We start from the raw sequence: 25,423 nt of genomic DNA, 5'->3' as shown, positions 1-25,423 counted from the left end.
AAAACATGTCAAGTGACCCCCTAATAAGGCTCATTCTGCAAAAATATAAAGCACTTAAAACCTTTAGTAGCAAAAGTTTTAAGTGAACTTCAACCTGTGCATCACTTTGCGAGACTTCTTTCATTACATTTCTTCTGCTGTAGTATTTGTATCTGCATCAGATCAGTAGGAATGAATCTTATGTTAATTTATGAACACATACACTCATCAACATATGGAGCAGTCTTTTTAAAAAATTCACACACAAGAAGAAACACATTAGATACCACCTAAAATATATCTTACCCAGTCTGCAGCAAATTACTTCCCTCTGTGAATGCCTTCAAAATCCTATAATAACTAAAGCCTTCTGTAGGTGTTATATTTGTGGGCGTCAGAATGTTCTGTGCTATCTCAAAAAAATTCAGACATTCTTCTTTTTGCGAGGAAAAAACTTATCAAACTCCTGCAGGCTACAAAATATAACAGACACATAAAGTACAGTTAAGACCTTTACAGTTGGTTTGCTTCCAGATTAAAACAAAATCTTCCATGTCCATAAGTACTTTTCTGTATCTTTGTCCTCGTCCAAAAAAGCACTAGAGAAGAAATGTCTTTAGAATTATAGTGCGCAATTTCAGTATGAAGACATCAAGTGTCATCCATATTTAGGTCTTTAAAACATTGGAATCGGGAGACACACTCAGAAGAAAACTAAATAACCGATTTTAAATGGAGTTCTTGATTACATTTCACATTCTTATTCATAGCTAAAATGGCAATGTATAGAAGTCCAGAAAGAATTGATAGTTTTCTTATTTTTTATTTTGGTTTTGGTTTTATTGTTAAGATGACTGCCTGCACCTTTATTACATTTTGCCATAGTTCTTAGGCTCTGTGATTTAGGGTATGTGGAAAGGGTTATCTTGGGGTTGTAATGTAGGGGAAACCTTGGTTCTTTATCTTGATGTATTTTGTCCTGGTTAAAATTCCATAAAAAAGATACTAACTAAGGAAATGTCAATATTTGTTATTAAATATAGATGTTGAGATTTTCCATATACAGTAGGATTATAAGAAGAGGTTGAATCATAAATGCCAATATTTGTTATATAGAAAGAATTGCTTTCAATTTAAAATCCCACTCAGTACAGCTCTGTGCTAGCAGGATTTTAGACCCCTAGGAAACAGACTGCTTGTACTCCTAGGAGTCTGAAGTAAATGTTACAACATTATTATTTCTGATTACAGAAGCAAAAAGGTTATCGTGCAATACATTGGTCAATCTCAACACAGCTACAAAAGCAATGTATTTTTTAAATTTGATACGCCAGTTTCTGATAATAGAGCTTTTTTTCTGTGTGCATGTGGTTTACATGTTCCAGTATTGTCCTGATCTTTCTTTTAGTATTTGTGGTTGACATTGAATCCAAGCGTGTCTGGGATGACTCTGGGATCACATCAATGGTATTTTCAGAAAGACTGAATTGTTTATGAGAGCAGTAGTCCAGACAACAAAGCTCAGATTCTTTTGGGAATTCCAAATTTCCTAAACTAGACTAAACCTTTTTTTTAATTGTCTGCATAGTATTTCTTATGTCATTACCATGACTGTTGCATAATAGTTTGTTCCATATTGGGAATAGAGCCAATAGGCTTTTATATAAACCAAGAAGAATATTTCAAAGTTGTTATAATGTGAGCAAATGTGCATTGATTGACTAATACTGTTCATTTAAAATACAATTATATATATATTAATTTTCTATGAATTTATTGATTTTTCTGATTTGATATTGAACTTACAGAGCTCATAAAAACTGAAGTGGATCACAAAGACAGTTCTGCTTATAGTGTCTGGTGTTCTGGATTAATTTGGATTGTGATGTGTACATTTAAACATTAATATACCCCACTACAACACATAATAGTGATCCCTGTGCTGACAATGGCACCGTGAACATAAATGAGTACTGCTCCGCTCTCACATCTTTACTTCCAATGCCTGTCCACTCCTGTGGGTAGCAGACTGCCAGTCAGCAGCCAGCAGTATGGTGCCTGGCAAAGAACAGCCTGTTATTTCTCAGCCTGTCCCCCTCCCAGTGAGGGTACCCTCTACCTTCATCAGACCCTCTGCGTGCTACTGGAAACAAGCCCAGAGCTTGCCCTCACCTGCTGCTATCCCAGCTAGGGAACAGCTGATGAAAAGTCTACATGCTAGCCATGCGCACCTGTCAACTTCAAAAGCCCTTCCACCATTTTGTATCTCTTTTTGTTACTATATAATTGGGCTGGTTAAGCTCACACCTTAGCTGCAGGTTAACTCAGTATTGCTAATATAGTTTTCCCACATTCTTCTTTTTCTCATACTAACGATACAGAGAAGATGTCACCCTTCTTACTTAGGACTAAATCTTCTATGTAATGTTCTATGTAACTTGCAAAAATGATATTTTGTTTGACAAGTTTTGTTTGTGTTGCTGTGGTCAGATACATGTGCCCTTTTTCCCTTACAGTATGTTGGATTTATTTTTGTTTTACAAAGTATCAATATTTTATTCTTACCTTGCAGGAAGTACTTTGTTTTCAGTGTCAAAATGCTTGTTCACAAATGGGAAATACAAGGAATAAAAAAATGAAGTGTGTGCCAATAGCCTAGAGTTTTGAGATTGAACATTACCTTTGCTGATTTCTAACATGAAGTGTACATGTCCATTACAAACACTTTTAAAGGAGATCTTGAAACCAGCTACTCTGGCCAAAGCTAAAGTCGCTGCTGGCCCACTTTTGTGTTGTTCCTGGCTGGTTACTTTGATTTTTTTGCCAAAGATGCCTTAAGAATTCCATCTGCCCATTTCTGGATCTCATTTTGTCCTCTCTCTCTCTCTGTTTAGATGCTTCCAAATCATGATTGCTTCCAAAAACACTATTTCACTTTCTTGTCTACTCTTGGTTTAAGGTTCATGTGAGACCACTCTGGCTTCAGTATTCATGTATCTTTCTTGGGCCAAATGGAGCAGTTTAAAATTCTCACTGGTCAGATACTGTAGAAGAAATACAAGTATTTATGAGTCCCTTGCCGAATGGAATCCCTTAATTAAAACACATGAAGTATCAAAGACATTTAAAAACGAATGTTTATAATGTTTCCTGGATATAGCATGAAATTATTAGGTGGGTCTGAGTCTTTTGTTTTAATGCTAAAGGAAATATAGTTTGTGGTCACAAAGCATTTTTTATGAGCTGAAAGGTGACCAGGGATGGAGCCATCCCGGTGTCACAGGGAACTGGGTCCTCCAGAGAACAAAGAAAAAAAGTTATAAGAGAGAACGCAGGCACGAAAGAGGAGAGATGATAATGTATAGCATATTATTGTCATGACTATTTCAGGTGTGAGTACTTAGTGAGTAGAGGGTGAGAAGGATCAGAAAGAGATACAAGTAATAGTAGAATGTATTGCTGTGATAGTAGGTCCATCAGACATGTACAGTATTCACATCTAAACAAAGTTGAATTGTTAATTTATTCTTGACTTTTGAAAAAGTCACACCAGACAGCTTCGATATCTCTCATGTAGAGTAAAACAACTTGACTAGGCCACACCTTGCATTTCTAGACACAGTCTCCCAGCTAGTCTTAAATTGTTTTCTGCTGTGTTTCCTATGTGTAATTCACCCACTCATTATCTGATCACTTCTTCCAATTCACGGTCATGGGGGAACCAGAGCCTATTCTGGCAAGCAACATACACCTGTCCATCGCATCCACAAACACATCCACACACACTCACACCAGGGTCAGTTTTACCAGAAGCAAAATAACTCACCAGTATGTCTTTGTACATGTTGCTTTATACATTAACGCTCATCACACAGCGACATCGTGACAACCCATCCTAATTGTAATTTTGTAAGAAAATGATTAGTTTGAATTATAATTGAACAATTACATGAAGTGAGGGCTGCATTATTTTTCCAAGTGCTTTAAGATTATACAGTACTATATAAGTGAAAGGAACACGAGATGAAATGAATATTGAGCAATCAAAAACTGACAATGGTGGATTTGGAAATCTAAACTCATATGCTTTAACAAATTGCACAGGGAACTTTATGCTCAAGCTAGAAAGATTAGTATATGACCCCTCTCTGAAAAGCTACATTTTTCTGTCCTGCAGATGAGGATTGAGAGCCTGTTAACAGGTCCTGTTATGGGAAAAAGGGCAGAATTCCAATTAATCACATTGGTGGGAATACAGTCTGCCGCATTTGTCAACATAACCAATTGCGTGGCTCTGTGGAATTGAAAGTAAGCCATAACTCCATAGGCCCCAGGTAGCAGGAGACAGCTCACCTTACCTACTCTGCACTGTCCCATTTCTCTGAATTGAAATTGATAGTTCCAAGGGGCAGCTCAGGTTAGATAAATGCTTTTTCTTGGATATGAAATGTCCATTCCATTATTTAATGTCTTAAAAATAGATGAAGCTACAGCCACTGTAACTTTTTGAAATGTCATAATGAAGACATCTCAGTGTTTTTAAAATAATTAAAGTGTGGCTGTGGTGTTATGTTCATGTTGTGATTTCCAGTTTGGATATGCTGTGCCATTTGTTACTGTATTTCAAGCTTACATGTTTCTCTGAAATTCATTAGTTCAGAGCTGCTTGTGTTTGGAATTTCATTCAAAGCTTCCTCATATATACACTTACATCTAGTCAGTTTATGATTTTATTTACACATAGTGATATGCAAAAGGCCAAAAATTAAAACTATTATTGATATGTGAATATGAGTGACAATGACTTGAACCAATCATAGAGAACAATTAGACACGTTTAAAGAAAATGGTCTAGGCAGGTCTACTGTGAAGTAAGCTCTTACTGTACAATTATATGATTCAGTAAGTTTTGCAAGGGAGCAGACAGATTTTGTGTAATGAGACTAGCAGTGTCTAATAATTCAGAAAGAAGAGTCCAGCCTCCCACTGAACCGAATGCACAGGTAATCTCTGCAGTTTGTCATTACCACCACTTTTCCTCTATGTTATCATTTGTTACAGTATTACTTGGCAAGAGAATGCTAGGATTGATTCCAAGGGAGCAACAGGGTCACACTTGTCAGAGGTCACAGTGTTGTTTTGATCACACAGAAGCTTGGATCAACATGGAGTATCAGAATGCAGCTGCAGTCTTTTTAACTATCAGCATTTGTAATATAACTCCAAAGTTGTTATATTCAAAGTTTGAACTTTTCAGTTATTTTAAATGTAAAAATGTAAGTCTGATCTATTGTTTCATTTAGCTATGTACTTTATTGCATGCAATTGATACTATGCTTGATGAACTAGACTAAAACAGCTTCTTTGGGTTTGTGTTTTGCAGCATTTGTCCAGTCGGCACAGTGTCCAGCAAAGCACATCACAGGTGAGTTCAGTGTATAAAAAACAAGCCTCCACATCCTGACCAGTCTTTGACATCTCTGATTTAAACAGAACATGCTACACAAGCATAAGGTTCCCAGTGCAATTTGCCAATAAATACACTACAGCACTGACTATGACTGTCTTCTGTGCTTTTTGTATTCTGGAATGTGTCTTGTACATCATTAATATAGATTTTTGAAATATTAATTTATCTTGGTTTCTAATGAACATGGTAAATTAAATGCACAACGTTTCCACTGTGTACTGACAAATGGCTACACGCTACTGTGATGAGGTTCTCTTTTCAGCCTTAACTTTTTTTTAAGTTAAAACAAATGTAAGGCTGGCATTGGTGTTGGCAATAATGGATGTTTTATACATTCCAGAAACCACTTTAGGTTCTTTACAGATCAACAGCAGTTTAATGGATAGAAAAATTATTTGCCATGCTGTGGAGATGTGACATTACTCTTTTATTCTTTGGAACAGGGAGACAGTGTGCGTCAACGTCATGGTGAGGCGTGCCGCATCCCCGTGCCTCACCACCTCTTCCTCAGTCTGAAGAGCTTCACCTATAACACCATCGGAGAGGACACTGATGTCTTCTTCTCGCTGTATGACGTCAGGGAGGGCAAGCAGATCAGGTACTGACAACACTTACCTGTCATAAACACTGAGAATCTGTCTGACTGCTGTAGGGAGAGGCCTACATTTTTAGGCATAAACAAAATTTGAAATAAAATTAAAAGATTGCAGTATACACATTTTTCCCATTCAGGGAAAAGACAGTAGGTGTTTTTAAATCCTGGCACCAGGGTTAAATTGTACCTGATTAGAATATTGTACCTGAGTGGTAATTGCTTTAGAAACCTAAACAGCTTTTTTTTTCACTGATATACAGTACTGTACAGTAGTGTTTTATCATGCAAAGGACAGGGTGAGGATATAAGCAGAAATGTAGTTCACCAAACAGGAAAAAGTAACCCATTCATATAAATGTAAATTGTCAAAAAACTGACTAGGTATTAAGACATTAAACAAAGCTCATGCTTTTAAAAAGCACTTGAAATATTGCACCTTTCATTCTCCTGTTATTGTTGTTGCTTATGTTCCAGCACATTATTAATTCTTGTCAAACCTGTTGGTAGCTCCAACAAAGTAAATAAAGTATTTCTGGGGTTTCTGTAGTTTTTTTTTAAATTTGAAGGCTTGCAGAACATGATTAGTGTTATATTAGTCAGGTTGCTGTAATATCTGAAACTGCCAAAGGTGTGAACAGATGTTGACACATAGGACTGATGAGTGGGTTCTCTGTGTTCTATCACTGTGCGCCTACCTGTACTTCCATTCTTCACAGGCCAGGGGCCCTCTTTTCCACTTCGTATATTATGTCTAATAATTTCAGTCACGTGACAGTCTGAATTGCTAGCCAGTAAAACCCATTTTGAGGCGAGGAGAAACCTTTCACAAATGCAGTGCTGCAAACCCGTCTCAGTATCTAGTACGCTTTAATTGCAAGGGCGCAAAAACTATTAAGAATTGTACAAGCATTTAAGAATTATTAAGAACAATTAAGAATATCAAAATTAACATACTTCTGGTAGCAATGAACAATGCATATCCAGAAAACATTGTCAATAATGTTTTCTTGTGAGACACTGATAGTACTAGACATAAGCTAGTTTGCAAAAATAAGCTTGAACAATTATTGTCAATCTTGTTTTGGAGCGTTATCAATATACTGTATGTAGCATGAAAAGGGATTTGCTTTATTGAAAAATTTAAATTTCCACAAGAAATGTCTGCTGAAACACAGGAAAGGTAATAAAGGTAATGTCTCATAATGGGGTTCATCAGATTCAGAAGGCCACATTTGTGACAAGCAAGGATTTTGTTACTGGTTAGGCGAATATCTGTGTAGTTAGCCACGGCGGATAATTACAGCCTGTTGTATGCATCTTCATCTGAGGTGCAAAAGGGGAAATTGACTTCTGTTGAGAGAAAGGACTCATTACCTTCCCTTTATGCTCATGACTCTCCATGTTCCATCACGACAGTTCTCTGTGGAGTTCCTTGGTCAGCTTTAGAGTGTATCTTCATGTTTTTAGGAATTTCTGCAGGCACACAAACCCACAAAGGATTGTCACAATCATTCTCTAACCTCATGAACCTGGGATTCAACTGAAAATAATCAGTAAAACCATTTCTAGTGTCCAGGCACCTTGTTGTCAACCCTCAACATTATAATCATGTGAAAAATAGACCACAACTTGTCTCTTACTGCCAGAATTAATTTAGAAATTTGTAAAACAGCAGTAAACTCCTCACTGCTTTGCTTGTATTCATTTCTGGCTTGTTAACATCATTAGTCATTTTGCTGTTCTTTGTGTTCTGTATCTGTACATTGGAAATTCAGCAGCAGCAACATCAAAACACGCTGGCATGAATGCTAATGTGCAAATATTTCAGTTGCATTACTCAGTTCCACTCAGTGTGAAAGATCAGCTGTGAAACACCTTTAGCTGGTGCCTGCATGCTGTTTGAGCTTATTGTTTCTTAATCTTTCACTTTATTACCTAAGTACTTTTCACTTATACTGATAACAAATCTCAGTGGGATGCATTGAGGCAAGATACAGTAAAATTTTTGGAAAGGTTCTAATATTTTTAATGATGTTTCAAAATGAACAGTATCAGGTTTTTAGCTATTTTACGTGTTTATACAGATACAGTACCTTGAAATTTATATTCAGTTATTACAGTTTTTTTATTGTAATAAGATGTTCACACAATCTACATTTTTGAGAGTTACAATATGTCTAGTGTAAAATCTACTATAATATTCGTTAAAGCTATTTTCAAGTTCAATATTTTGTTATACTGGTATGCTGCATCTCTTCTTGACATCACACATTCCTTTCAAGTAATCATTTCAGTACATTTATTTTCAAACAAAATTACTATAATACAGTTACCGATTTTGAATGAAACAAATGAAAAAACATTTTCCATTTTTCACTCCAATATGCCTATACAATGTAATGAAAACACTTCCCATATTCCATATTTAAGGTTTTCATGCATTTAGAAGTGTAGGTACTCATTAACTCTGGTACTATGGCAGATTTGAAGCACAATGTTTATGGTAGCTCAATGATACAAGTGAACTAGTATCTTCTTTACTTTGCTGCTGTCCACAGTTAAATCTGTAATTATGGGTCTGTTCTTATAGGGTTTGTATGTCTAGTGATTTTTCTTCTTCTGAGATTTCAAATCCTCAGTGTGCATATTGCTTTTGGTCAGATGACGTAAACATTACAATATTAATGGGGTCCTAGGTTAATGTTTTCAGATTGCATATATGAAAATATACTTTCAAAACCACATTGGAGTGTAAATTGAATAGCTCATTGTGGTGTTTCTCAGGTGTTTATTGTATAACCTGTTTTCATACCTAATTATTTAGTGAGAATTATCTCTCTTTACTGGTTAATACTGAAAATCATAAGCCCTTGAAACAGACTGCTAGTGATAATAATAATAATAATAATTGCTTACACTTACTGTATATAGTGCTTTTTCTGGACACTCCACTCAAAAAGCTTTACAGGTAATGGGGACTCCCCTCCACTACCACCAATGTGCAGCATCCACCTGGATGATGCGACGGCAGCCATAATGCGCCAGAACGCTCACCACACATCAGCTATCAGTGGGGAGGAGAGCAGAGTAATGAAGCCAATTCATTGAGGGGGATTATTAGGCCATGATTGGTAAGGGCCAATGGGAAATTTGGCCAGGACGCCAGGGTTACACCCCTTCTCTTTTCGAGAAACACCTTGGGATTTTTAATGACCACAGAGAATCAGGACTTAGGTTTTACGTCTCATCCGAAGGACGGCACCTGTTTACAGTATAGTGTCCCCGTCACTATACTGGGGTATTAGATAGAGTGGTGAGCGCTATTATTAGGGTGAGCGCCCCCTGCAGGCCCCACTAAAACCTCTTCCTTCAACAACCTTAGTTTTTCCCAGGAGGTCTCCTATCCAGGTACAGACCAGGCTCAAACCTGCTTAGCTTCAGTGGGTTCCCATCTGTGAGTTGCAGAGTGATATGGCTGCTGGCGTATGATATGGCTGATAGGTCTGTATGATTTGGAACTACAATTCTTCCAGAAGAAAAAGGTTTTTAGTTTTATTTGGTCAAATCTGCTCTATCTTGATAGTCCCTACCATGTTTATCTATAGAGAAAACATGGTAGGGACTATAGAAAAAACAACAGAAAGGAGTGATAGAATAGTATTGTACCTGATATTTACTGGTGTCATAACTGATAGACAAATATATATATGATCATTTTGAGACACTTGTATATCTTTATGGTTTGAACATCTGAATGACAGGTTGTTTACTGAAGTTCAAGGTTGAAAGATGGAGTGGGGAATATAGAAATGTTATCTGCCTGAAGAAATGTATCCCTTGTCAATAGCAGGAATTTTTAGAGGCAGTCCAAATAAAAGTCATAAAATTTTTGACAAAATGCCAGCTCCGCAGCAGGGATTAGAGGTTGCGTTGCTTTGTTTATGTATGCTGTTTTAAGCCTACTGTGTTACCTATGAGAGGATTTCTTCTCTCTGTGGGTAGCTTTAGGCCCTTTCAACCTCAGAAAAATCTTGTAACGTCTCTTCTTTGGAAACAGCACATTCTTCACACAGCTGTACTAGAAGCTGGTGTTCCAAGTTTGAGAACGGAATTGTTCTCTGGGATGATTTGATGATTTTGGTTTATTGTAATTTACAGTAAGCATTGAAATGAGTATGGACCATGTGAGCTGATACGATATCTCAACATCTGGTGGAAATGCCACCAGAGAAAGGGTCAAATAGTTTAAAAAATTGTAAAATAAAAATAATTCTCTAGTTCTTTTTTCTCTGTTTGCAGAGAAGGAATTAGATTCAACAAATAGATTCGCACTGATTGACTCAAGACAGGATATCTTCAGAATTGTTGAAGTAGTAATAACTTACTTCATTTTCAGCTCTGGGCTGAAATGTGGTTGCTATGGAAATACCTTGTGGTAAGAAAAAAATGTTATCTCAACAGGCAACAGTTACTGAAATGGGCTTTGATTGAGTCATGCTATGTTCATTCCTGGGAATGAAAAAAATATGGTGTCAAGTTAAAATCCATTTGACCTTTACCTAATGTGAAATTTCTCTAATGTGAAAGTACCTATAACCATGGTGATTATTTCTGTTATTTGTTTTAGACAGTGTCCTTTTGTGCTTTATTAGTGATAATGAGGCCAACCAAAAGTCTGTTCTAAAATGTACAAAATTGTACAAAATAACTACTTCAAGTATAATGTTGAGAAGAAAGTGTATGGGACTTTAACTTTGTTAGGAATGCTTGAATTTTGTTTATTAGTCTTCATACAGTATCTGCATTTCCAAAACAAATCAAGTTTCCCCTTCTGCTGGTTTCTTCAGATGAAAAAAATGTTTTAAAATGTTAATTTTCTAAGTGCCTGGTTTGATGTTTAATGTCTGTGTTCTTGAGAAAAACTAAGATAACATTATTAATAGCTCCTTTCATTATGTTTCACAGTACTAAATCATTTGTTAAAACTAAGAAAACTGATAAATCCACATAATACTGTGGGATGTGTAGCTTCAATGTATTGTTGCTTGAATATTATTGACTAAAATAAGTGAGTCTAAGAATGAATCATTAGATAATTAATGCTTCTACTACACAAAGGCCAGACCTCTTTAAAATGTTCATACACCTGTTTAGTTTTTGGTCATGTTCCTGATAGCTTTGTGAATCTGATGTAGTTGTAATTGTACATTTTTGTGATCCTCAGTGTATCTTGGAAAACAGCTTTATATGAAGGCATACAGTGTAGTTATACCAAAGAGGTAATTATAGTAACCGAGTGAGAAGTGAAACAAAAGGGAGATTGCAATTCTAATCTTTCAACCACCAATTTGCAATTGTCCTTTTCATGTGAATAATTTTGCCTTTTTTACGACGTCTGCAGTGAGCACAGCTCTGTCTGAAATGTGTATTAGCATTGCACTAGTATCATGTATCGCTGTCCCATCTTCCTTCTACAAAAGTACCTTGGTATTCTTGGTATCTGCCTCCTCATTCTCATCCCACACTTCCATCCCCTGGAAGCAGCATGATACTAGAGTCGTGCATTACTGGGCAACTTAAAGCAAACATCTCTATTTCCTCACCCAGGGGATTTTCTACCTCAAGCAAAGTGTGTAGCTCCTGTGGTGCCCCTTGAATATGAGCTGGCATTAATGACCACATCTCCCACATTAATCTTACTCTAACCATGGCCTGTAGTAGGCTGCAAAAGGTACAATAAATTGGTTTGATTTGTATTATTTTTGTCAGCAGATAATTTGTGTTGCTATAGCGACGTGAAGCCCTGCAGCAACGCACAGCTCAGTAGTAAGCCCCCTCTTACTGGCACACTGTCTGGCTCCCGACCAGTACAGCAGCTTTATAAAGCACGAGGCTCTAGCTGAATTCCTAGCAGAGCAGGTGGGGCGGAACAGCTGCTGGGAGCTGTTCTTCAGCACCATGTGTCTGTAATAGTGGGCATTACAGCAAAGTTTTCCTTTGTACTGCTTCAGTGAAAACATCTTTTTCGTTCTTTTTCCCCACCACCGTTAGTTTCAGTACTGCCCCCTGTAGGGTGAGCCCACACCGAAGTCAGTTTAAATGTACAAAATCTGGTTTTATGTTAATTTTGTAGTTTTCTTTAAATGTATATAATAGTGAAAAAAATTATTTTTTCACATTTGTTGGAATTATATTTAAATTTAGATTAAGTATTAAACTGTGATGTGTTTTTCAGTAGTCAGCTATTGTTGTGATGCATGTTACTTGCATATGATGATATTATAGTAAAACAAGAAGTTGAGTTACAGTATTCAAATTAAATTACTTTAAAACACCGCAGTGCATAATACTATACAAATAATAGCCTGTCTGTTGAGTGATATGAAAATGTTAATGTTTTGGAAAAACATTGTTTTGGAAGGGGCCAGGTGCAATGGCCATTGCTAGGTTTTGGGGTTCTCCCTATACACAAATATCCTTCATGTAGGGCAAGCAATCCACATTAATGTACAGTACAAGTATTTGCAATGATTACTCCTAGACATCAATGCCAAACAGTCTGAATCTGAAAAAAGCATTAGGTAGACTTTCTATTTGCCAGACGAGGATAAATGACGCTTTCTCTCTTGCATACAAAAGCAAGGACAACCACAGAAACTGAAACATGACACAAGGACCTCTGTACAATCTCTTCACAAGCAATGCTGCTACTGAGGCCCTGATTGAACTCACAGCAGTGCTGGTGCCCATAGTGTCAATGATAGCCATGCAGCCTAATTCAATCCAACACACGGAGTATTCAGCACTTCGCTTCCTCTGGAAGGAATGAAGGACCTAATTAGCATTAGAGAACAACCGAGTAATGTGGAGGTGGTCTTAAATTAGTTGTGTGAGTCATGTTTTTCCAGATTTGCAGTGGTATTTTTTTGCTGTTTGTAAAAGAAACACATTTTTTTATGAAACAAAGACCAAATGTCAGTATTTCAATATCTGAGTTTGTCAGCTCAAGGATGAAGAATGTGCATATACTGTATGACATTGTTTCTGAAATGCTTTTCGTTTTATAATTTAGACGGATATATTTTTGTTTTATACCTTTTTCTGGAAACATAAGACCACCACCCCATTTGTCAAGTTTTTATCTGTGATTTGGAAAGTTTTATTACATTGGTTATCCCAAGACAATTCGGAACACTTAGTCTTTGCAAGCAATATCCCTGCTGGTCACATTGAATTAATAGCAATAATACCCACAAGGCAAGAGGTTTCATTCTCTTATTAAAAGATACAGTCATTAGGTTATAATCCATACATTTTCTAACTGCTTTATTGAGTTCAGTGTTACAGTGGCCCAGAGTATATCCTGGCAAGCAATGGGCAGGGCACACACAGACACAATTACACACAAGAAGGCCATTTACCTACCAGTATGTCTTCAGACTGTGGGAGGAAATGCCCATGCAAACACAGGGAGAACATACAAACTCCATGTTGATATGGGGGCAGTGCGGTGGCTTTGTGGCTAAGGATCTTCTCCTGTGGCTGGAGGGTTGCTGGTTCGTATCCCGCGGCCGGCAGAGGAATCTTACTCCATTGGGCCCCCGAGCAAGGCCCATAACCCCAACTGCTCCAGGGGTGCCGTACAAAATGGCTAACCCAGCACTCTGACCCCAAGCTTCTCTCCCTGTCTATATCTGTGTGTCTCATGGAGAGCAAGTTGGGGCATGCTAAAAGAGAAATTCCTAATACAAGAAATTGTATATGGCCAGTATTATTAATATACTCCATATAGTGTGTTACAATACAATAATGAAAAGGTCTTGTGATGCAGAAGGTTTAAAAAATGATGTTACAGTTTTTACTTGTCTGAAATTATTTTTAAAATCATTTAAACCTTGTATACAGTACACCACAAAAATGCTCTTTCTCTACTGGTTCCAAAACTCCTTTATTTCATTTGTTTATAAACTCAATGTATAAAAGACACAAATCCTCTTTGGTAACTTAATATACTGTAAGTCTTGACAAGGGGATTTGGAGTATAATGTATTTTGGGTAGTAAAGTTTTGTACTTTTTCTGCTGAAAATTAACATTCATGCCAGAAGGACTTCCCAAATACTGTAGATGATTCTTTGTTTTATATTAAATAAAGCACTTTAATATTCTTTTCATGAATAATGGAATTAGGAACATCTCCTGGGTTTGCAGGCAAGTCATTTTTCAAGGAGTTGGAGAAGAGCAGGGTTGCTGATTTGCACAAAACTCGTGTTTTCAGCTTTTAAAGATCATGGGATACATTATCACTTTAAAAGAGCGATAGCAGAGGCTAGAAACAAATGTTGGAACAAGTGCTTTAAGAAAGTAATATAGAAAATTGTCAAAATTCCAAGTCTGTCTGTGATTAACAAAACTCATCTGGACACAATTTATCATTGGGAAAGTAGGATTTTAGTAATAAAATAATTGAGTCGTGAGTGGCAGATTTTCAGCTTGAAGCTGTTAGGGCCCCGAGTGTTCAGCGTGGGACTGAAAAACTAAGGGATCCTCATGTCACCCTCCCACCAATAACACTCAGCCGGTTCCCCTGCTGATCCTGGGAGCCCCACATCCGGACATATTAACCTCTCTTTGGGAGACAGAAAATCAACAAGCCCTCCAGCATCACCACAGATTGTTTCAGGCAGGAGGGCCAGATTGTTAACAAAAACACTGTGACCTTTTTTTCTAAGTGATATGATAATTCCTCGTCAATTGCTGAAGCTGCCCATAATTACACTCTAGAAGGTAGGATTTGACTCTGTTTTAGGAAGTTAGAATTCTGGGGACCTACACATTCTTGAAGTAAATATAGATATTCAAATTGCTTTTAGAAACTGACTATTATGAATGCATACTTTTTTACTTTTTAAATTATTGTGTTCATTATATTGAAATCATGAGAAATAAGAACAGTTTCATAGTAAGCAGATCTTAAAAAGAAGTAAATGTAAAATGTTGTACTGTAAACCTCAGTTTTGAAGGCTGTCCATATGAGCAATGTAGAATCTCATGAATTTAGTTACCTACACTAAAAACTCGCAAGTGTCAGTAGAACACATTGTATCACCTCTGCTCAAAGATGCATTTGACTCATTTGAGATGCGTTCCAGAGAGTGTTCTGCTGATGTCTCTTTAGAATTGATGTACAGTACAGTATTTGGTATATGAGATGTTCATAATAAGTTAGTAATGTTTTTGGCAAAGTAATTTATTGCTTCTTTGCTCTGTGAAAATATTAGCATAGTTTCTGATTTAAATGCAAAGGAAATACATTGAAGGCTGTTTCACATTATAAAAAAGATTTGTAAATATAATTGAATTTTTGTGACTATCACCATGAATAATGGTATTTGACTTATTTTTAAAATCATTTTTGTGGCATAATTAGGTCTTGGCTCCAAAAAGACTTTGAAGTTCCCATTAAGATATATATATATGTTTAAAATCCGAAGGCTTTTAACTTCCATCTGATGAATATATTTGTGTAGAATTTAAAAATTAGTCTTTATCAAATCAACTGGAAAAATATTTTTGGGATTATAAAGAAAGTGGCACAGTTGGCAGTAACAGGGTGAAGTTTGAATAACACAACCAGTTGTTAAGATACATTTTGGAAAGCTGAATCTTGACAAATTCCCGATACATCTTTGAAATCAACTTGTGTTTTGTCAGCCAGGCCATCATTTATACAAGATATAGCCCTGTTATGAAAATGTTTATGCTGCTATGTGATACATAATTACATCAGCAAAAGCCAGGTTTAGTTTTGCAAAATCATACTTATGCATAACAGAATCGGCAACAGGAATATTGCCTCCCACAATAAGTTTGTTTCATGTGTTTCCCTTCATACTAGTAATGTATGAGCAGCACTTTCCAGCACATTTAAAAACTGATTAATGCTGCCTTGGATGGGCTTTCTGCCAGTGCTTACCTTAATACATCCAGACTGTCTTTGGCTGCTGTGTGGGAGGAACTGGCGCCCACTTCTCCTCCTCTGTTACAGCCGTCTCCCTTTTGTGTCCTCCTAATTAGATCTTGTTAAGCCAAATAGAATCCAGCTTTTTTTTTCATTAAAGCAGAACTTCTGTCTGACTTCTAATTACTGGACCAGCATGTACTCTCCCTACTGGGGCCTCAATTGTCTCGAGCACGCACAGTGAAGAAAGCGGGCAGTGTGCCCACTGCTGGCAGAGACACAGCTTGATCCACCACACATCGTCATTTTGTGATGACAGCTACTTCATGCCACGGGCACCAGGGCATCCCATATCTAGCACCTAAACCCTCATCTCTTACTGTATCATGCACACTGCTTCTCCTTCAGCGAGGCTTGGAAAAGTCTTAATTGGTTTTCACATCCAAATCCCATTCAAAGGCTGCCATCTTTAAGAGTGCAAAATGCTTTCATACCCTCATTATACTCATTTTCATGGCATTGCTCTTCATGTATATCACGAAATGATTATGTCTCCTGCATTATGGAAAAAAAACATTCAGCCTTACTGTAAGTCTTGAATCTGGGGGCTTTCCTAAAAATGGTTTTGCTTTTCAAAAACATATATCCAATGTATTGCGTTCAGTCAGACTATGGTTTGTAATTGTCTAAGAAAGACTCGTTGTGCATGACAATTTTAATTTCTTTGCACATCCTAAAAAACAATAAATCAAATCAACATTTGTGGATTAGATAGGAATATACATTTAGTACAGAGAAAAGTTTGTATTGTCATTTTTTTACAACAGTACTGTAATTTTGACAAAACAAAAAGTTAAAGCTGCTTCTATTATTTTGACATGGATGTCCAATTGGTAAGGCTTACTTTACAGTTCAGTAAACCAAATGTTTCCATATTGTAAATAAACTGTTTAAATATGCAAACGTTTTTCATTGTAGTTCCGGTGATGATTAAACATGGCTATTTTATCTATATAATATACCTGTATATTATAAAGCAGCAACAGCAGTAAATGTTGAAATGTTTAACTGTATTTTCACAGTGAAAAGTTTATGGTGAGACTGAACAAGAATGGAGGACCGAAAAATCCAGAGAAAGTGGACCGTCTGTGTGCCCTCTTCACGGTAACTGTTTTTTCTCTGTAGGAATTTCAAGAATAATTTCCAGTCCTATTCTTTTTTATTAGTAGCAGTAGCAGTGATTCTCAGCTCATGACATGGATTTACAGCTCATGTTTTTTTCTTTTAAATTTGTTTTACGCTTCCTGCATTTTTGTGCTCGATTTATAATACTATAATTGTCACGTTATTAATTTCATTGCACTTGATTGCAGTATTGTTGCCTTTGTACTTACACTTAATGTTAAACTGTATTAAGACTATAAATTACCTTTGATAAGGGTGGGTGCTAAATAATAGTGAAACATACTGTAATTGTGGTATTAATTTCACTTCCAGTAGGAGCAAGTGAACAAAGCCCAGCTGGATTAAAAGATAATTCTCAGAAATAGGGACTTCATCTTGTTCTTGCAAATTGTTCATGTCCATGATTTAAATATTTTATTTCTGAATGACTGTGTGTGCACGATGTAGAATGCAGTGCAACCCAATGTGGATATGTTTCAGTCTGCTATGTTTTCCTCTTTTTGTTTTGTTCAAGTTGTTATCTCTAAGCCTGTACCCTTGCAAAATACAGAAAAAGAGGCTTCAGCTCTATCACTAGATAAGTTCAATAAAGGCAATTCCAAACCTTTGTATTTAGTAAATGAAGTCACATTTCCAGCGCTCCACCCAAAGAGGTAAACAACTTAGAAAACATGAAGCAGAGATCATAATGATGCACTGCCTGGAGAATAATAACTAACAAATTGTTTTTATGTTTGTTTCATAGGACCTAAGCAACAAGGACATGAAAAGGGATCTGTATATAGTTTCTCATGTAATCAGAATAGGTAAGGTGAAATATTATCGTCTATTCATTGACAGGAACAAATTTGTTTTTTTTTTGTCAGTCTTTACCTGTGAAAGGATCCCTTTCATGGATATCTTCTGACATTGTGAAATGGTTACCTGAATTATTGAAACTTTCAGGAGAGTAGGCACTTACTGTTTAATGGACTTATCATCCTCCATAACTGACAGAGTTTAATTTCACTTGGATTACACAGCAATTTGTAGTCCTCCCTCAAGCGATAAGTGTACTTTGTTCTCCAAGGTGGATTGCACTGTGAAAATATTGATAAGTATCTTACACAGTTGAAACCAGACATTTTTTTGTATTAAATTTTCAATGAACGTGTTTACTTTTTTCTCTGATGAAGGGAATCATGATGTTCCCTTAATGTTATGGGGAGTAATAGGCTTCTTTGAATTATATTTGATATTTTCCAACTTACTGAAGCCACTGGCTTGCGGTTGGCTGATTGATTGCTTTTCATAATTGATTAGTTGCTATATGAAACGATAGTTTAATCAGAACCCTGTCAGAACACAGCTGTATTGCAGAAAGCAGTGAGATGGTACTGTTCTTTATTGCTCAAGCGATTGCAAAGCTGGAAAAGAAACTAATATTCTTCTCTCTGTGGGGGACCCTTGTGCAAGTTTAATTTCAGATGTAAAACTAAGACTGTCAGTGTTAATTCTAATAGCTCATTAGAGAGAATTCTAATTTGCCTAAATGAAAAACATGCAGAGATACAGCACTCAGAAGTGGGCTTCTTTGGATTCCTAAATCTAGAAACAGTTACACAGATTCACTTAATAAGTATATCAAATATATTGGTATAGTTTGGATAAAATAAATTCCAATATAGTGCAATATTATTACTGGAACAAAATGAGACAATGGTGTTAAATCCAGCAGAATAAACAGGAGTATGTCTTTTATGGTGACCATCTGTTCTAGCTTTCTTTGGATCATCCAGGTTTGTTAGAGTGTTTGTTTTTAGATGGCTACCGTGGGGATTTCATATAGTCTCCTGTGGAGTTTGTATGGGTTTGTTGTTATCTAATAAAATAAAGCCTGTTCAACAGAGACATAATTAAATTAGGTTCTTCTTGCTGCTTCATGTACAGTGCCTTGCGAAAGTATTCGGCCCCCTTGAACTTTTCAACCTTTTGCCACATTTCAGGCTTCAAACATAAAGATATAATTTTTTTTATTTTATGTGAAGAATCACCAACAAGTGGGACACAATTGTGAAGTGGAACGAAATCTATTGGATTTTTGAAACTTTTTTAACTAATAAAAAAATGAAAAGTGGGGCGTGCAAAATTATTCGGCCCCCTTGCGTTAATACTTTGTAGAGCCACCTTTTGCTGCGATTACAGCTGCAAGTCGCTTGGGGTATGTCTCTATCAGTTTTGCACATCGAGAGACTGAAATTCTTGCCCATTCTTCCTTGCAAAACAGCTCGAGCTCAGTGAGGTTGGATGGAGAGCGTTTGTGAACAGCAGTTTTCAGCTCTTTCCACAGATTCTCGATTGGATTCAGGTCTGGACTTTGACTTGGCCATTCAAACACCTGGATACGTTTATTTGTGAACCATTCCTTTGTAGATTTTGCTGTATGTTTGGGATCATTGTCTTGTTGGAAGATAAATCTCCGTCCCAGTTTCAGGTCTTTTGCAGACTCCAACAGGTTTTCATCCAGAATGGTCCTGTATTTGGCTGCATCCATCTTCCCCTCAATTTTAACCATCTTCCCTGTCCCTGCTGAAGAAAAGCAGGCCCAAACCATGATGCTGCCACCACCATGTTTGACAGTGGGGATGGTGTGTTGAGGGTGATGAGCTGTGTTGCTTTTACGCCAAACATATCGTTTTGCATTGTGGCCAAAAAGTTCGATTTTGGTTTCATCTGACCAGAGCACCTTCTTCCACATGTTTGGGGTGTCTCCCAGGTGGCTTGTGGCAAACTTTAGACAAGACTTTTTATGGATATCTTTGAGAAATGGCTTTCTTCTTGCCACTCTTCCATAAAGGCCAGATTTGTGCAGTGTAAGACTGATTGTTGTCCTATGGACAGACTCTCCCACCTCAGCTGTAGTTCTCTGCAGTTCATCCAGAGTGATCATGGGCCTCTTGGCTGCATCTCTGATCAGTCTTCTCCTTGTCTGAGCTGAAAGTTTAGAGGGACGGCCAGGTCTTGGTAGATTTGCAGTGGTCTGATACTCCTTCCATTTCAAGATGATCGCTTGCACAGTGCTTCTTGGGATGTTTGAAGCTTGGGAAATCTTTTTGTATCCAAATCCGGCTTTAAACTTCTCCACAACAGTATTACGGACCTGCCTGGTGTGTTCCTTGGTCTTCATGATGCTCTCTGCGCTTTCAACAGAACCTTGAGACTATCACAGAGCAGGTGCATTTATACAGAGACTTGATTACACACAGGTGGATTCTATTTATCACCATCAGTCATTTAGGACAACATTGGATCATTCAGAGATCCTCGCTGAACTTCTGGAGTGAGTTTGCTGCACTGAAAGTAAAGGGGCCGAATAATTTTGCACGCCCCACTTTTCATTTTTTTATTAGTTAAAAAAGTTTCAAAAATCCAATAGATTTCGTTCCACTTCACAATTGTGTCCCACTTGTTGGTGATTCTTCACATAAAATAAAAAAATTATATCTTTATGTTTGAAGCCTGAAATGTGGCAAAAGGTTGAAAAGTTCAAGGGGGCCGAATACTTTCGCAAGGCACTGTACGTATTGTAAATCAGACTGTTTTAACCTTATGAGCTGCTTGCATTAGATAGTCACTGCAATGTGACATAAATCTTAAAGATCTACAGTAACTCTTGAATCACAATCCAAACACAAAACGCCCTGGAGATTTTTGTCTTATCGAAAAGAAAATTACGTAAACAGTACATTTTGCACTGTAAATTGATAGAAAATGAATACAGTTGTAAACATATGTACATTTATTGGTGGTAGACTAAAAAGCACCCAAATATTATGGTCGAAAATATACCAGATATATAAGTAATTATACAATGTAAATGATTTAGTAGCTGATAATTTGAATGCATTAACTATACAATGGTAGCTCTAATCAATATTTGTAAGGCATGGGCAATTTCCAGGGTTAGTAAAGGACTTACGGATGAGTATGAATAGTTTATACTATCATCAATTTTTGATGAAAAAAAAGCTGAAGCTAAAGCTTGTAGATTCAATCAGTCCGCTAAAAGATATAATTGTTCAAAAACCCAAATAATTCAGTGGACTTATTTGTCAGACTTTAATCTTTAAAAATAAGTAGAGCTAAATGCTTTTTAATCTAGAGGTTAAAAGCATTAAATTATTCAATATAATGCAGTACTAATGAAATGAGTAAGATTTACTCCACGTTTGTGTCGTAATTCCAGACTTCTTAACTAGCATTGGGAAATCGCACTGTCTTTAGACTGCATCTGTGCGGAAGCACTAAGCCCAGGGCCCCTGGGGGAAGAAAGTCATCCTCTATGTTTGTGGTTGCAGGGCGGATGCTGCTCAATGACTCCAAGAAAGGGCCTCCCCACGTGCAGTATCGGCGCCCCTATGGCTGCGCGGTGCTGAGCATGACTGATGTGCTGCAGTCCATCTCCGAGCTCAAGGAGGAAAAAGACTTTGTCCTCAAAGTTTACACGTGAGTGTCTCTGGCACCAGATGAATGCAACTCAGCTAAGCCTTTTAGTCTGTGTGAGGACTGGCCCTCACAACGGCCTCCCCAACCCACCATGTTTGTAAGGTTTTTAATGATTTGGTATCCTGTTATACATTTTGTGCAGATGATGCATTTCTGCATCATTACGCATTTGCTTTTCATGACTGTGTTGTACTGTATCGTTTTATTTTAGCTATATTAAAAGACCTGTTACATTTTATTGAATATTTTAATTGACTGCAGCAGAAGGATGAATACATTAGGATATTTGTTACTGCAAATGTTAAGTCTGCTCATGTCATACAGTATTACCTTCTGTTTTTTTTCTGCTGAAACATCGACCTGTTCTGTGAATCATGTGTAATTTATAAATGTATAAAATACCTTCAGGGAACAAGCAAATTATATATATATATATATTATTGTTGTTATCAATGTACAAATTGTTATAATATTAAAACAAAAGCTTAAATATCTTAAATAAAAAGTACTTAAATACTGTATGTTAAATACAAAAGCTTTAATATATGAAATATAAATAATTAAAATGTTTCATATTGCTATAAAGGGTTACATGGAACATCTAGACCTAGTTAATTAAAAAGTGAAAATATATTTCTTTGTTAAGCATATTGTCAACCGTATTCTTTGATTTACTCTAACAAATATGTCTTCACTTGCAAGGTAAAGCAAATAGCAAATACAACCCAGGTGAATCTGCAGGCTGAATTAAAATAATTTACTACAGCTTTTGCAAATACTCACAGTTTTAAATACAAAAACTACTTTGGTTTCTCCTTGAGGTTTAACTTCAATTTCATTGATGTGAGATCCATGCACAACAGGTTCATACACAGTCAATTCACAAAAACTAAACCATTAGTATTGAATTATTATGATATGGCTGATGACTTTTAAATTCAAACATTTCTGTCATTAGTGGATGGGTTGTCCTCCATGCAAGCGAGAATAGATGCAGAAGTTATGCTTTTAATCTGAAAATGAAGCCATTAAAATATTTTGATGTCTTTGTCTACCACTTTTTCATGTTCATTTTTTAGCAGAAAACCATTTATTCTGTCAGCCCATCTCAAGAACCTTGTAATTTCAAAATCAGTGTTTCAGATCCCTATCGATTGAAATCTAAAAGTATACTGCAATTACCTTTACCTTCTACAGTATGTGGTAAAGCATTATTTTATGTCCCAAAATAAATCTTAACCTTTACTGTGACTGGAATTAGCTAACCTCAAACGATTGCTTTAAGTTCGCCTTCATCCGGCCATTTGATAATTGACTTCAGATTGTATCCATAAGCTCTAAATCAAATTCTTTAATAGTTTTATGTTTTATTTTTCTTGTTATTTGACTCTCACCAGCTTCCAGATTAGTTCTGAACACTGCTATTTGAGATCTTGCTATCTTTAAGCTGTGTGCTACTGTATCTCCTCATTCTTCAAAACCAGATATTACTTCATTTTTGTGTGGACTGATAATTGTTATAACTTGTAATGTGTTATACGGAAACTGGGCCAAGGCTGTCTCCACAAAATACAAAAATATGATTTTTAATAACAGAAAATAGAATTATGCGGAGAAATGGTTTTCTGTTATATGGAGAATGAACCAGGATCAGACGGAGTTGTACATAGCCATTTCTAGAATATACAGAATGTCATATTCAGTGTATGTCATGCGCAAAGAGAAAAATCAGTGTTTTAGTGGCCTTCCTAGATGTATCATCCAGTACAGCTAGTTTCTAATATAACATATAAAAATTGCTATAAAACATGCTGTTGCTTCTTTGCAGATTTCCAGAGCCCTGTGATGTGCAAATCCTTTAAAGAGATCTTGAGTGTATGTGCACTTCCTCTGTGTGAATGGTTGTACAGTACAATAACCTGCTTCCTTTTCCTAGGTTTTCTCTAGTTCTGAAATTTCTCCCAGGAGACTGAATTTGCTAGACTGTGGTTGCAAGAGGTTCTCAGATTCCAGTAAGGTGTAACTAATACTCAGAAGGTGTTTTGAGGTTTGGAGGAAAGGGCTGTAATAATATATCCATGTTAGTGAAGTCAGCTAGAAAGGAAATCCAACCCACATTAGACCAAGAATTACTGTAGAGGCAATGCAGTTTCTTAGGCTGAATTTGGTAGCAGAGCTCAAAAGCAGCAGCAACCAGAATTCCTTTGTTTTACCATTGATGGTGCTGCACTGAAATATTATTAATTTTACTGTAGGAAACCAGAGTTTTATTTTGAATTTGCTATGTAGCATTGTACTGTAAGTATACAGTACTTGGCATTTTTTTGCCCATTGTGTACTGGCATTTTCTGAGGGAAGATGTTAGACACTGTAAGGCAGTCCAGACTAGTTTGCCTCTTGTTGAATTGAACTGTTGCTAATCCGCTGTTTATTGTGCATACTGCAGATGACACTGAGAAAGAGGGCCCTGTTCCTAGTTCTTTGAGACAAACAGCTGGGGAAACCATCCTCCTAGCAACGTACCCAGACAACAGAGTGTGATGGCAGTGATCACACAACGTTTCGCTTTTTAGCGCACAGAGTAGACAATGCCCATGACCTTTGTCATATAGGCTGAAGAAGGAGGACACCTAGTGGAAGTATATCTTTTTGATTGCTATTAAACTGCTACAACACCCTAGAGAACATGACTCAGATGTTACACATTTGAGTAAATGTGCCTTATATACAGTCTCATCCACCAATTGACCTCCATTTTTTCTTGTGTATTTTCATCATGGCAAGGAACATAGGTCTTGTAGTCATAGAAAAAAAAACTCCTGAAGTAGAATTATCATGTTATTCATACAAAAAAGACAAAAAATAGAAACAGGTGCCTACCAAAAATAATTAATTTGAATAACAGTGAACGTGGAAACAGTCTAAATAAAACATAAATTACTCCATAGTAATTCCGTATTATAAACAAGGGGTTTGTTACATCCTTGTACTAAAGGATCCTCTGGAATACCCGATATTTTCAGCATTGTTTGTCATCATTGACTGAAGCTGTGAGTGCACATACCTTGAATTTGTGTTCCTGTGTTGTTAAAATTGGATTCAGTAAACACAATATTGTGCTCTATCATGCAGTCAGAAGCACAGAGACTCCTAGCTTCACAAGCTTAATCAAAAAAGCATCACAACACCAGAAAACATCTTTGACCTCTCCATTGAACAAATTTCTACATCTATTATTTAATACATTACTGATTAAATTACATCACCTCTGTAAATCTTTCACTTTGTAACACCGTAAGCTCACATAAACCATTTAAAGTTATGATGCATCACCAATGAAATAAGTTGTCAGCTGCTAATCTGACACAGTTTGGAGGTTCATGAAGTAATATTAATGAGACTGCCTATAGTTTTCACTTATCCACATAGCAGTAATAATCTTATTCAAGGCTAACGCCCTCTTCCAGCACATACTGTAGATGCTGCAGTATGTTTTTTAACAATCAGGAATAAATTTGATTCAGAATTCTTTTAGAATCTTGGTGTTTGTTGTAGCACCTGCATTTTATGAATGGTGAGGTTAAAGTGAATATGTAAGAGGTGATAATTTGGTAGATAGCATAGCAGTGATGAAAAATTGAAAATTGGAAATGGTAAAACCATTTGGCTCCTCAAAACTCAAGTTATTATAAACTACCTTGGCAGGTTGTTAAATAATATCCGTGCATTTTCATAAGAACAGTGCTAATA

General features: G+C 36.6%; 1 protein-coding gene across 11 annotated transcripts in view; it reads left to right on the top strand.

Annotated features, from left to right (window-relative positions):
• Positions 1-25,423, top strand: part of dock3 (dedicator of cytokinesis 3) — a 253,825-nt gene that overhangs the window by 160,184 nt on the left and 68,218 nt on the right. For all 11 annotated transcript variants that reach the window (XM_069189418.1, XM_069189422.1, XM_069189417.1 and 8 more), the window contains exons 8-12: positions 5,363-5,404; positions 5,893-6,047; positions 17,086-17,167; positions 17,934-17,994; positions 21,526-21,673. In XM_069189418.1, coding sequence (XP_069045519.1) covers positions 5,363-5,404; positions 5,893-6,047; positions 17,086-17,167; positions 17,934-17,994; positions 21,526-21,673 — 488 coding nt within the window. The remainder of the gene's footprint in view (positions 1-5,362; positions 5,405-5,892; positions 6,048-17,085; positions 17,168-17,933; positions 17,995-21,525; positions 21,674-25,423) is intronic.

The sequence above is a fragment of the Lepisosteus oculatus genome, chromosome 4, assembly GCF_040954835.1.
Source record: "Lepisosteus oculatus isolate fLepOcu1 chromosome 4, fLepOcu1.hap2, whole genome shotgun sequence".
NCBI classification, from domain to species: domain Eukaryota; kingdom Metazoa; phylum Chordata; class Actinopteri; order Semionotiformes; family Lepisosteidae; genus Lepisosteus; species Lepisosteus oculatus.
Note: the sequence above shows the minus strand (reverse complement) of the source record. Positions and strands in the feature narration are given on the sequence as shown.